Below are 13958 nucleotides of genomic sequence, written 5' to 3'. Positions count from 1 at the left end.
AATTCTTTGTATAAATTAAAAAAAATGATATCAACTAATTTATTATGTTTTCTTTTCATCAAAAGAAGGTTTCTTATATTTTCTGGTGCGTGAGTGCTATCGATGAGTAGCTAGAGAGATCTTTGATTGGATCATAGGAAGCAGCAATCATAAAGGGTGGGTTCAAGTAGTGGTGGCAACTGGCATGCACACACATCACATGCCAATTTCTTAATTAAAGTACGTAAAAGTTGGATTATCGTTGTCTTATTAACTAACTAATTAGAAGGTTCATTAGATATAGCTAATACATGTACCCAATTCATGGACTGGTTCAAGTTGCACTGTTGCAGTATCACAACTAGTGAATTTGTAATAAATTATAATAATAACCACTACAAAGTGACCTAGTGAATAGGGACGAGTTCCAAACCCGTATTTTACATCATGTCCTGAGTTCGATTGGCGAATGTGAATCACAAGATAGTGATTCGAAGAATGGCTAAAATACTTCTGTGAGTATTTCAGATAGCACATGTTGGTCCCCTTTTATAAAAACCAAAGATATAGATTATAATATTGTTTTGTGTGTCATATGAGCGTACGAAACTTCATGCATATTGTTTTGTGGAAACCAAAAAAGAAGTTGACATATTGCGTATTTTGCATGTAGATTAACAAAGCACACCCCAACAACATGTAATTGTTAAATCTCAGCTAAACTGACTTGACGAGGTCAGCTAATTTAGATATCTTTGTAATTGGGAAGCTTAATTAAGGTGAAGGATTAGCATTGTTAGACAATTATCATGCTCCAAAAGCTTAAGCAGAAATACATACAAGGCACAACGTACAAAATCTCATAGAATATAAACTCTAACAGTATATTAGACAACCACTAAGTACTAAAAATTGGATTAGGATTCTCTCAGGATCCATTTTATCCGGATCCTCCGAATTACCCACTTTTCTCATTCTCCTGTCTTCTGCAATCACCAATCACTGCTGTAAACAACCCGATACGCGCCGCTGTAAATTTACTGCTGCAAACTCGAACCCTCATGGATCACAAGAAGCACAGCACAACGAACCCTCATGGAATCCAAGATTTAATGCCATATCAGATAACTATTAAGTCCCAAAAGCTTAAGTAAAGACAAATACACGACACAAAGAAACCTCATGAAACTAAAACTTTGATAACATATTAGACTCAAAACTTTAAACCACCAAAAAAATAAGCTGACAATGCATATTAAACTAACAAAAATTCCTCTTAACATCAATTGTATGCATAATTGCTTTGAATTTACTTTGTCAAAATTGAGATGTCGTTTGAGTATATCACAACTTTTACATTTATGCATTGCTCCTCACTTTCTCAGACATGCCCTTAAATATATTAGTTTTTAGCTAACTACTTTTTACATATATCATCAATTGCATGTCCCCAAAACCATCATATGAAAGTGTCAAATTGTGAAATCCCACTATTCATTTATTTTCAGCATCTTAAAAAAGTACTCCTTCAAGAAATGAAATGTGGTAAATGTCACTCAATATTTAGAAATTTATGAGATTAGATTTACATTTAGGGATTTAGATACTCCTACCAAACTTCGGTGAAAACAGATAATATAATTAAGATGTTTATTTCTTCATTAAAATGGGCAGATGCAGCAAACCAACTTGAGCTAAAACTGCTAAACTAAGATTAAGCATAGAGATGCTTTGTCCCATTGTTTTAAATGGACCCCACCATCAAACTCAACATGTGGAGAAAATTTTTAGTGTTCCGGAAACACAGGATCTAGTACATTAAGTGTAATAATATAATTGGTTGGAAATTTTTTTTTTCAAATTTGTAACCAATCGTATTATTATAATTAATCTAACAAGTTGTGTTCTAGACACGTGAATTTTTTTTTTCCAACATGTGGGGCCATGAGACTAATGAAGTTTGAAGCCCTCATGAGAAATGTCAGAAACTTAGAAGTGGGAGATGGGCAAAGGAACAGCAAGGAGAAGGAAAGGTCTTTTGTTTGAGTTTTCCATTCTCCTTTATTGCTTTCCAATTTTCTTTAATCAACTCCCTTTCTTTTCTTCCATTCCCCCCTCTTGTATCTTTCCACAAACCCTACCCCTACTCTTATGCCAAGGCTTGAAACAGACTTTACAAAATCAAATAAATTTAATTTTGAAATTTATATATATAATTTATGTAACGCTCCGCCTCGGAAATATTTATTTCAAAAAATAAAATCGATGATAGGCCCCAAACTTAACTCTTGTTTAGTTAAATATCAACAATCACGATTCTTTAATTAAATCCCTTAAACCCTCTCAAAATTTATATCCAACATTTATTTACCAAGCATAAGGTTAAAACTCAATTTAATCACCCAATTCTTTTTCTTAGTCCAATTCCTCAACAAAACATTTATCTCGATTATTTAACCCCATTTATTTTATGACTGCATCTAACTTCTCGTTAAACTATCTACGTATCCAAAATAGGGATCAAGCCATTTGTAGTTCACCAACTCAAATTTAATTCAATTCCGAATATTCAAACAAGTACCTAACAATCACCAACTAGTTTCAAACAAGTGAATCACACCAAATTCGGTTTCAGAACATCAAAATTAGCTTTGAAAGATGACATTGGTTCACTGGCCATGCAACGCCGTACACGACGGTCGGCCGCCCCGAGTCGCAGAAAAAATCAACTATCTCCAAAAATTACCAAATTTTACAGAAATGTAGATCGCAATGAGTGGAGCAAGTTTTATACCTGTGACTAAGGCCAATTTGACCAGGAAAAGCTCCAATTTCACTAAAATCCGTCAGAACCCTTGAATTTGGGTGTCCTCGATTCATCACCTCCAGTGCTCCGCCGCCCAACCAAGGCTTGGGACATGTTCCTGGGTTCACAAGGAGTTTATTGATGGTGGTGGTGATCGGTTCGGTGGATCACCGCCAAAGAGCTCTGGTGAACCCACCGTGTGAAATTCACCATTCCAAGGTTCTTTTCCCATCAATTTTTAGGGTGGAATGGGTAGAAGGGAAGTCGTGGAGTGATTTCCCAGGGGTTGATTGATATGGTTCGCCGGAAAACCGATGAAAACCACAGGTGAAGACGAAGGAAACGGGTTCGTCGGGCCCAGTGTGATCTAGTGTGACCCCCTTCTCTCTGTTTCCCTCCCGGTTCTTCCCCCCTATTCATCATTTTCCCCCATCATTTCCCTCATTTCTCTCCTTTCTCTTCTCTCCTTTCCATCACAGCCATCCATCTCTTCTTTTCCTTTCATCCCAGCCACACATGTGGCACATCTCAAACTCCAGAAAATTTGGAGTCTTCTAGATAAGGCCAAAATTACCTAAACGTCCCTAACTTTAAACGTTAATAACTCTTTCGTTATAACTCCATTTCATGAACAGTATTCACATATGCGCTCGTAGGGTCGTCCTCTATTCAAATATATCAAGAAATATGATAAAATATATGAGGATAAAATACAACCTCGTATAATTACGTTAAACCGACTAGGGGTATTTTTTTCTTTTCCCATTTATCGATAAATTTTACGACGTACATTAACATAATTCCTAGAAACAAAATTTTAAAATTTTCCAATTACATTTTTTTATAGCTATAAATTGATTTGTTTTCGATTTCCTCCACATATTCATAATTATGAATATCTAATTCATATATTTAAAATTTCAGGGTATTACATATTACCATCACACCAACAACAAAGTTACGTCATTATAATTTGGCCTATCACAACTAGATATTGATTTCGTTACAAGTCCTAATAAACTAAATGAGTCGAATCTGCGATGAGTGAAGACAAGTGCTAAGAGGCTATTTTATTTGAGCTAGTTACATATAGGTATTGAATTCATCATAAATACAAATAGAGCAAGTTAATCGAACTTAAGATGAGTGGAGATAGCTGCCAATAAACCAAGTGAATTGAATCCACAACAAAGTTAATAATCAAGTGAATTGAGCATGATATGAGTAGAAAGAACAGCTAATAACCCAAATGAGTCGAAATAACAACAAATTAAACTGCTAACTAGATTATTCTTGTATCCAAAAGAATCAAGCCTAAGACATTACCGACTATATTAATACAACTACCATTCAACCAAGAACTACTTGCTTCAAAATCAAATTTTTATAACCCAAAACTGAATTCAGAAAATAATCACAACCCAATTACATATCATTAGTCAACATTACAACAACTACCCATATCTGAGTCCTCATGACTAATGACTCATGACCCAACCACTATACTAGTTCAAAATCACCAAACTTGATCGGGACCACTTGTATAATGCCAGTCTATGCCTAAAACATGATTATGTACACCAAATATCATAATACAGTTGTTAGAAATTCTTTTTTTTTTTAAAGCATCCAACCGTTTCTATTATGACACCTGGTACCGGAACCGTATTCCCGACACACTGAAAAATATCTTTCATGCAGCAACCCCATCCCCACGTAGTTGCCTAATGGTGCCTAAATAATACAGCCTCATTAACTTTGAGCACACGAAATAGCAATGGAAACAAAAGAAAATAGCAATGCAAACAAAAACAAAGAATAAAATGGCTGCAAACAAAACAACAACAGTCCCCGCACGTCCGTCGGCAATCGCGCGACGCATTCTCATTTTGTTTTCAAAAAGTAAAGAATAGAACTAGTCATCTATGGAACTTGAATTCACAACTATAGAGAAATGTTCTTGAAAACGTAATGTAGATTAGTGTCTTTTCTTTTTCAGACAACTATATATTTACATTTAAGAATGATGAGAGGTTTGTGTGAAACTACATAATAAATTAGTCATAATATATGAACATGAAACTCTCCGTCAACTTAAATCAAATTTAAGACCTTTTCATTCCTAAAGGAGTGAAGAGCAATACCACTTATAAGTGCCATCTAAATACGAAAGAAAACTGTATGAATTCCTCTGTACTTAAGAGTCTTTGTGATTTCAAACTGTCATTTTCTTTTTAATATTATATTAGTATTCTTAATATAGATTAGTATAGTATACAGTTTGTGTTGGAAAAAAAAATAAAAAAGAAACTTAAGCTTTAGCACCATGAGAAGAAATTTTTCAGTATGTGAGGTACATGGCTCAGTATATTAAGAGCTCGTTTGAATGTGTTTTTACAATAACTGAAAGTGTTTTCGGTGAAAATATTTTTACAACTAATCTTTAGTAAATACGCAAGTGAATCCTGGAAAAGCAGATAACTGGTGCTTCTTACATAAAGCAATTCAAGTACTTTTGAAACCCAAAATCATTTCATCTAAAAGCGTTTTCAATCATTTTAAAAGTACATCCAAACCAATCCTAAATCTAATAATACAACTAGTTAAAAATTAAAATAAAAAAAAAATTCAACCAATTATATTATCGCCGTGTCCAGCACTGAAACGGGCTCAAATACGTTTCCGTTGATTTCGGTGTTTTTAAAATTCTGTTCTTTTCTGTTTGCATGAAGAAGACCGCGCATTAAAATCCTGTATCCTCCATCGGCCGCGATTACCGCAAAAAATAGAAAGTAAATTTTCAAAAAAGCGAAGAGAAAAAGTTAGAGAGAGAGAGAGAGAGAGAAAGCGAGTGATGAAATGGATCGTTGAGATAATTACAAACAAACATTCTATCTTTGGATTGTTTGTATAAAAACCCAATTTCTGTTTCCTCCTCAATTCAAGCTCTGCATTTTCCCATTTTTTGATGTTTTGAGCTTACCAGCTGGTTCGTTGGTTGGTTGGTTGCTCTGGACTTCCGACCCCAGCAGAGCCGGTGGTTTCCCGATCCGGGTCGACCCAGAATTTCGGCGGGTGGGTCGTGCATGGTCATTGGGTCGGCGGCCGGGGATGGGTTGCGTGAGCTCGAAGCAAGCGGTGTCGGTGACGCCGGCGATCGACCACTCGGGCGCCTTCAGGGACAATGTGGGGAACTCGGGTCGGAGTCGGGTCGGGGTGGGGGAGGTGGAGAAGAAGAGTAAGAAGGGGGCTGAGTTGAGCGGGAACGAGTTGGGTGAGTCGGGCAGATCGAGTTCAAATGGCGGCGGCGGTAATTGTCACAAGAGTAATAATAGTTATCCCGAGTCTCTGAGTTTTAGATTGAGCAATCTGCAGAAGTATGTGGAGGGTGAGCATGTGGCGGCTGGTTGGCCGGCGTGGCTCAGCGCCGTCGCAGGCGAAGCCATTCAAGGGTGGGTCCCACTCCGTGCCGATGCATACGAGAAGTTAGAGAAAGTGAGTCTCTCTCTCTCTCCCTCCTTTTTTTTTTTTTTTTGGAGATATTGTATGCAAAGTTTGTGTCTTTTTGTGTGATGATACTGATTTTTTGGTTTTTGTTTAAAAGGTTTTGGATTTTACAGAAATGTTGAGCACAAACGTTTGCTTACACCTTTTTAGAAACTTGGCATTTTTGTGTAGAAAGTTGGCATATTTTGTTTAGAGTAGTTTTTGAACCCGAGTTTGGTACCGTGTAAATTAGAGGAGTTTAGAATATCGACTGGTTAAAAAGCTAGAAACTTTAAGCACTTGCTTGAAATCGACGGCGTGCGTCAGAGTAAGCTTACAACAACTTACCATTTTCAGATTGTTTGGTACAATGTAAGGCCTTCAAATCCAAACTGGTGTTTCTGTGACTGCTTTTTCTGCTGTCTAAACTTTCGACATGATTAATTTGGCTGCCCGGAATATGTACATGATAAGTTTTTCGATAGGATCATAATCTAGTGCTTTTGTTATTGTTTGTATTCCTCCTTGCAAGCATTAATTGATTGTGAATTGTTAAAACTCTGTTCTTATTCGATCGCAATTCCTTGAACAGATTGGACAGGGTACATATAGTAGTGTGTTCCGAGCACGCGACCTTGAAACTGGGAAGATAGTTGCTCTGAAGAAGGTGCGGTTTGACAATTTTGAGCCTGAGAGCGTCAGGTTTATGGCACGAGAAATCTTGATTCTTAGAAGGCTTGACCATCCGAACGTCATTAAGCTGGAGGGCTTAATAACTTCCCGATTATCATGTAGCATATACCTTGTGTTCGAGTATATGGAACATGATATTACCGGACTCTTGTCTAACCCTGACATCAAGTTCAGTGAGGCACAGGTATGCTTGCCAATGCCCTTATGAGTAGCTGCTGTTATCATGCTAGTTTCATAGGCTTCATCTCTTGTGATGTTCTATTTCACTCTTAGTTATCTGTTTATCCATCCACTATCAAGCTGACATTGGCGATGTTGGTTTTGATTTTGTAGATTAAATGTTACATGAAGCAGTTGTTATCTGGACTTGAACATTGTCACTCGCGGGGTGTAATGCATCGGGACATAAAAGGATCAAATCTTCTGGTGAGCAACGAAGGGATTTTGAAGGTGGCTGATTTCGGGTTGGCAAACTTCTGTAATTCTGGGAATAAGCAACCCCTTACGAGTCGTGTTGTCACTCTATGGTATCGTCCTCCTGAACTTTTGCTTGGATCGACTGATTATGGAGCTTCAATAGATCTATGGAGTGTCGGCTGTGCATTTGCAGAGCTACTGATGGGGAAACCTGTTCTTCAAGGGAGAACAGAGGTAATTAACTAACCATAATACATGAATTCCCGTTATCAATCTTGTTATAATAGTCTGGATGTCTACCAACACGACAGTTTAATTGCGGAGTCCTCCCCGTTCTAATTATGCTTGCATAAATCACGAAATTAAGTATCTGATTCTCTTAAGGCATATGCTTACAAGAACAAACTGGTTGATTCTCTTAGGATGCGTTAGATTATTTGTCATACTTTGCTTTGACTTCTCCAATTCAAGTTCTTATAAGCATTTTCCACAGGTTGAACAATTACACAAGATTTTCAAGCTTTGTGGCTCCCCGCCAGACGAATACTGGAAAAAGTCCAAACTTCCTCATGCAACTCTATTTAAGCCACAACAACCCTACGATAGTTCTCTGCGGGAGACCTTTAAAGATTTGCCTGCAGCCACTTTTAACCTACTAGAGACTCTCCTTTCTGTAGAACCACACAAGCGTGCGACTGCCTCCTCTGCTCTTGCATCCGAGGTAACTCGCAAAATAATGTAATATGTACCTTAAACATTGGTTCGCATCATTCAGATTTTCCTAATACAGTATTCTTCATTTACCACTTCAGTATTTCAAAATGAAGCCTCATGCATGTGATCCGTCAAGCTTGCCTGTTTACCCACCTAGCAAAGAGATTGATGCAAAGAATCGGGAGGAGGCAAAGAGGTGAGTGGTTCTCGAAAATTTAGTATAGTCCTCACCAAAATATGAAAATTGAAATTTAGCATGTGGCCACTGATTTTTCAGGAAAAAAATTGGTGGGCGAGTTCGTGGATCTGAAACACGAAAGCCAACAAGGAAGTCACTTGGGTTTAGTAAATTGGCACAAGCAGAGGTCTCTCTCTCTCTCTCTCTCTTCCTTTCATGTATGTTTGTGAATCTGCGTGTTATAATGGTAACCACTAGGTTCTTGTTGACACTCAGCTTGTCTTGCAGAACTTGGCAGTACAGTCTCGAGGTTCTTATAAAATTAATGGTACTAACGGACATATTCTTAAGGAAGATGATTCAGTTCTGGGTAGGGAGCTTCCAAAGCCGTCAGCTGGTAAAGTAGAAGACTCTTCGCATGTAAAGAATGCATCTCAAGGAGACATTCCCTTCTCCGGTCCATTAGAGGTTTCTACATCAAGTGGCTTTGCATGGGCAAGGAGACGAAAAGACGAGGCCAGAAGATCTCATACTCGGTCTTTTTCAAGAGGACACATTTTTAACTCAATAGAATCTTCAATCACAGTGCATACAAGGAGTAACTTTGACTCCAAAAGGCATGAAAATGCGGAGCTTATGTATAAGGGGCGCAATGATTCAAGAGGGCATGATTCGTATGAGATTGCAAAGCTCGCAATGCTGAAACAATGGGGCAAGCTTGAAAATCCAGATTCCTTTGATGCTTGCGATGGGTACCACTCGCAGGAATTATCGTTGGCACTTTATCAAAGGGAGGAAATGGCAGCTCACGGTGATATGGTAAGTTTGTAAATACAAAAATCAGATGCATCATTATTTGACTTTCGACGTAGAACTCCCAGTTTTCGCATTACCTGGAACACCACAAGGAGTACTGTCTCATATATCTTGTAGCTTTTCTTTAGTTATTCGTTTGTTTGGTTGGGTTGAAAATACAAGTAAAAGGCAAACAAGTTTTCTTTTTTTATGATGTTATGTGTGTTCACCTAACGTATTTAACCTCGTTAATATTGGTTTTGTAGCAGGGGTTTCAACTTCAAGATCAAGAAGACAAGGTTGAATTTTCCGGACCCTTGTTGTCTCAACCGTATAGAGTTGATGAATTTTTAGAAAGACATGAGCGCCACATCAGAAGAGCAACCCGGAACTCATGGTTCCATAGAGGTACAGGACTAATACTAATTTTTCCGTATCTCTTCTGAAAGTGTTTTCCCCATACCTAGTGGGTTGACGATACATAAACGTGTAGCCGACTAAATATTGTGATAATTGCTGTGGCTGTCTTTAGCTAAATATTGTGACTTTTGAATTGCAGGCAAGAAGCAGGGGAAGTAATCGTCTGATGGAGAGACTTTGAGTAAACCAGAAAAGGAAACAGTTCTCGACGAGAAACAGATTATGCAAGAGTTCAGCCTGGTAGCTGGCATTTCCATCTAGGTGGCTTCATCCACTAGTTGAGGAATTGAAAATCTCCGCCACAAGCTCGGTGACAAAGCGAAGAACTACCCTTCCACTTTAGAGTATCCGGGAGGGGAGGAAAGCGCGAGAATGATTGAATCTCTTGTCTAGAGTAATGTTCTTTCTCTCTTGTTCGAAACTTTTTGATTGTTGCCTGATTAGCTCCTGGTTTCCTATATTTGTCAAGTCCCATTGGGCAAATGTGTAGATTAGTAGCGATGGTTTCCGAGGAAAAGCCGTGTACAGTTTCTTGTTTCGTAGCCTCGTAGGCCAGGGCATCAGTTTCTTGTTTGGTTCTTCCAAACTACTTACTTTTCAGAAGAGTCTTGAAGTGAAAGAATAGCAAAAATGGAAGGAGGTTTACATATTTGAACGTTAGACAAGCCCAGATTGTTGCACATATAGAACATTTTGAGGCCCAAAATCTGAGAGCTTAGGACAAACCTCAACTTCACATTCAGATTTAAGTCCAATCTAACTTCACATTTAAGTCCATGTGAAGTTGAGAAATTAGAAAGTCATTCAATTGATGGTACGAGTATACTGTTACTGTAATGTCCCATGTTAATAAAACAACAGCGTGTAGAGAAAAACGTATACATGATGATGTATTCTCCACAAGACGTCATGGTGGCTCGAGTATTTGTGTCATGACATGAAAGTGAGCTGTGAGACAGAAGAGAGACAATATCTAGGGAGTGCACTCGATTTCATGTAACTTTTAACCTGTGATTGAGAGAACTTAGATGAAATAAGGATGTTAAGGTGACAAAGGGCAGTATCCCAAACCAATTACGTGACATCATGTAAAAAAGTTAAAACATTTATGACGACACATGATAAATTTGGAACACCATTTAGTATGTCACGTTGGCGTCCTCGTCTTATGTAAGTCTCTATCGGATATCTCAAAACCTTAGCCGCAACTACACCTTGTAAGCTTAGTGTTGGATTCTCATGTCAGAGAATCATACGGCTGGCTTTGCATCAGCATCAGCAACTAATTAGTTGGCCAGCTTTGCACCAATTGGATGAAAACAAATAAAAAAACAACGTTAAGATGGAAATTAAAGGCATGGGTGGAGTGAAGGGCTCTCCAACCTCCATGATTGTAATGTAATGGGGAACATGAAAAGGAACCAATGGCCCAAATCTGTCACTGCCACAGAACATGGGTCTATCTGCATGGTTATCCTCCACTCAATCTTCATACCTCGGAATGCTATTGTGATAATATCTTAAATCAATCATGAATTATTATGTATGTAACTTTTCTAAGTGATGGTGCATGATTCCTTTGGAATACTGCCACATTGATATTCACGTTGCATTGATGTCTTTGTGGTGACACCTAAAGTCAATGACACATTGTTATATGTTTTAAATTTTACATTGCGTGATTAACTTGAAATATTGCTACAATGACGTTTAGTTTCAATGAAAGTTCTCTTTTTATACAAATCTTAATGGTGCGCAAGAAGGGCGGGGTTGATGGACCATCCACTCACACCCACATTTGCTGGCCAGCATTAGTTAGGATCACATTTTGCATGAGAAATTTCTACATTGGAACGTCACTATAATAATATTTCAAGTTAATTACTCATTACATTCTACATTTTAACTTTCTCACTTGACCGTGTGTAATTGACTAAATATATTATTACAATAACATTCTTATTGTATGAAAGTTCTCTTATGCAGTCTTCCATGGTAAGCATCAGGTGCGGGACTGAGTGACCAAGCGGCACTCACACCCGCTCTTGATGAACACCATAATAGGACTTGAATCCTCTCCTGAGCCCAAGAAGAGGATCCTCCTGACCAAAGGACTTGGACTATTGAATGAAAATTTAACGGCTATAATTATTATAATTTTAAAGGGACCCCTTGTTTGTAGCCGTTGGATTTTCATCCAACGGTCCAAGTCATTTGGTCAGGAGGATCCTCTCCTTGGGCTCAGGAGAGGATCCAAGTCCACCATAACAACCCTCATTAGATAAATTCCAAATATTATTAACAACCTTATAACTAGTACTTGTCAGCACCATTCAAATTAATTAAAGTAAGGAGTCCCACATTTTAATCAAAAGAGTTGTCTGAAGACTGAAGCAATTGAGATTACTGTTACCATAATAATTACCTTGGTAAAACACATGATGGTGAAGCTAGGTGAAGTTCAGTTTTCCACAAATATCATATTCGGAAGAAATTTTTTAGTGTATCGAAAACACAATTTAAATCGATACAAAAAAGATATGAATTTTTGTAAGAGTAAACTTCATAATGAGAGAAAGCTTCCTTGAAGTTATTGAAATTTTATTTTAAGTATACAACTACTTATACTATGACATTTAGCCTAGATTTGGTACTGAAGTGATTCTGAAAAAAATGGCTATAAAAAAAAGCCAGTTTTTTTATGTTTGGTAAACATTTAGCTTTAGCTTTTTTCACATTTTTTGGTGAAAAAAAAGCCAAAAACACAAAGTTGCAAAACCCAGCTTTGAAAAACCAGTTTTTTTTTCACATCTGTTTTACATAAAAGTTTATCAAACACTACAATACCTGCTTTTTTTTTTTCAAAAGCACTTTTACAAAAAAGTTTACCAAACATTCTGCTGTTTTATTTTATAGCTGCTTATTCTCACAGCACAACAAAAACAGTTTTTTTTTTTCAAATCACAGCAATACCAAACCAGCCCTTAATGTATCAGACCGTGTCTATAGTCCACTGAAAAATCTGTCCATGTGGCAGGTGAGATCTCCCTTTCATGATCATCTCACCAATTGATATATATATTCTCTCAGAATATGCTGGGATTGCACATGGCATGCATGGAGTGGCTGGAATCGTTCGTGGGTCCCGTTTTAAGATGATAACACTAATCGCACCGTTCATGTTGTTGACTTTATGACGAATCACCTGCATGGCATGCACGCCACGTGGATCTAGATCTGATTGACTTTGTGGTCCTATCTTCTTTCCACCCCCCCCAACATGTGCCTCTGATTTCTGCAATGACAATGTTTCTTTGGTTACAAGGATATTTAAAGAGATTAACAAAGTAATTAACAACTTAAGATCCTCATTGGTATTGTATGGTAATTAAAAGGGAGTCTTAATGAAACACTTCTGATATTGTTTACTTGTAACGTTAAGGACATTTTTAGCCTAAAAAATCACTCCTAGTGTTATTCACTTACATTTTTATTTTGTCATTTTGATTAAAACTAAAAATTTTGAAGACTTTTTGTTAGTTTTCCTTACTTAAAACCAATCCAATAATGCATTTCATGCTATGAGAAATTTGCTTTGTTTTGCTTGCTTGCTTGCTGGCTTTCTTTTTTTATCTCATTAGTTGTATAAAACACGTATGATGAGTGGCGACTCCATTAATGTTTGAGTCCTGCTGCCAGCAGTCATCGTCAATGCGCAATATGTAAATTTTTACGTAAATTCATAACGGTGACAACTGACAGTTAAGTGTCACACGTAAGTCATTCAAACTCGAGATTGCAGATATTCCCTAATGCTAGTGATGAGAGTAACGGATCTCCCCCTAAATTTTTTTTTACCCAAAAAAAATTAAAACCCGCAAACCAAAATGGCATGCGATCTTCATCTTGTCCGTGGAGAAAAATTGCTTCATCTTGCACTTGTAAATGGGATTAGGCTACTTACTCGTTAGTCAATGATTTTAATTAAGGGAACGTTAACGAAAAACTCCCGGTACTGTTCATTTTAACGAAAAACCACTTTTTTACACTAAAAAGTCAATCATGGTACTATTCACTTTACCCTTTAATTTGTCTTTATTATTAAAACTTAAAGTTTTCAAACCCTTTTCATTAGTTTTCCTTTTAATTAATCTTTTTTGTTGTTGTCAATTTTATTCAAACTTTTTTTTTATTTTAAATTAATCGTTTGGATATAACAAAGATTGCTGCCACTTAGTATTACAGTCTCATGGTATTCTTCTTCACTTGTAAGTGAGAGGTCTTAGGTTCGATTCTCGTCAAATGTGAGTTTGAACTATATTATTGATAATTCATCGTGATGTTAAGTCCACTTCTTCTCTTAGCGTAGATATTATTGATTGTTAAAAAACAAAAAAAACCAAAAACCAAAAACATAAAGAGGTTGCTTGCCCATCGCCCTACATTAAATTGTTACCGTCCATTGCTTGA

General features: G+C 37.2%; 1 protein-coding gene across 4 annotated transcripts; it reads left to right on the top strand.

Moving 5' to 3' along the window:
* The first annotated feature begins 5451 nt into the window (after positions 1 to 5451).
* Positions 5452 to 10137, top strand: LOC103437855 (protein IMPAIRED IN BABA-INDUCED STERILITY 1). Of its 4 annotated transcripts, none has more exons than XM_008376361.4 (9): positions 5452 to 6280; positions 6864 to 7148; positions 7298 to 7615; positions 7875 to 8102; positions 8194 to 8291; positions 8373 to 8460; positions 8562 to 9092; positions 9338 to 9476; positions 9628 to 10137. In XM_008376361.4, the coding sequence occupies exons 1-9, from the start codon at positions 5897 to 5899 to the stop codon at positions 9645 to 9647; spliced, it is 2091 nt and encodes a 696-aa protein (XP_008374583.3). In that variant the 5' UTR covers positions 5452 to 5896; the 3' UTR covers positions 9648 to 10137. The 4 variants fall into 4 exon arrangements, with proteins under 4 accessions (XP_008374583.3, XP_008374582.3, XP_017188540.3 ...); XM_008376360.4 differs by having other exon boundaries at positions 5561 to 6280; positions 9335 to 9476; XM_017333051.3 differs by having other exon boundaries at positions 5561 to 6280; positions 8550 to 9092.
* The last annotated feature ends 3821 nt before the right edge of the window (positions 10138 to 13958 follow it).

This window comes from Malus domestica, chromosome 06 (genome assembly GCF_042453785.1).
Source record: "Malus domestica chromosome 06, GDT2T_hap1".
Classification (NCBI taxonomy): Eukaryota; Viridiplantae; Streptophyta; class Magnoliopsida; order Rosales; family Rosaceae; genus Malus; species Malus domestica.
Note: the sequence above shows the minus strand (reverse complement) of the source record. Positions and strands in the feature narration are given on the sequence as shown.

What these genes read in the sequence shown, in the direction of transcription:
- LOC103437855 (XM_017333050.3), top strand. Translation starts at nt 5,897, where the DNA reads ATGGGTTGCGTGAGCTCGAAGCAAGCGGTGTCGGTGACGCCGGCGATC. An exon ending in TTCTTCAAGGGAGAACAGAG is followed by an intron (nt 7,616 to 7,874) that starts GTAATTAACTAA and finishes CATTTTCCACAG; the next exon opens with GTTGAACAATTACACAAGAT. An exon ending in GAACTCATGGTTCCATAGAG is followed by an intron (nt 9,477 to 9,627) that starts GTACAGGACTAA and finishes TTTGAATTGCAG; the next exon opens with GCAAGAAGCAGGGGAAGTAA.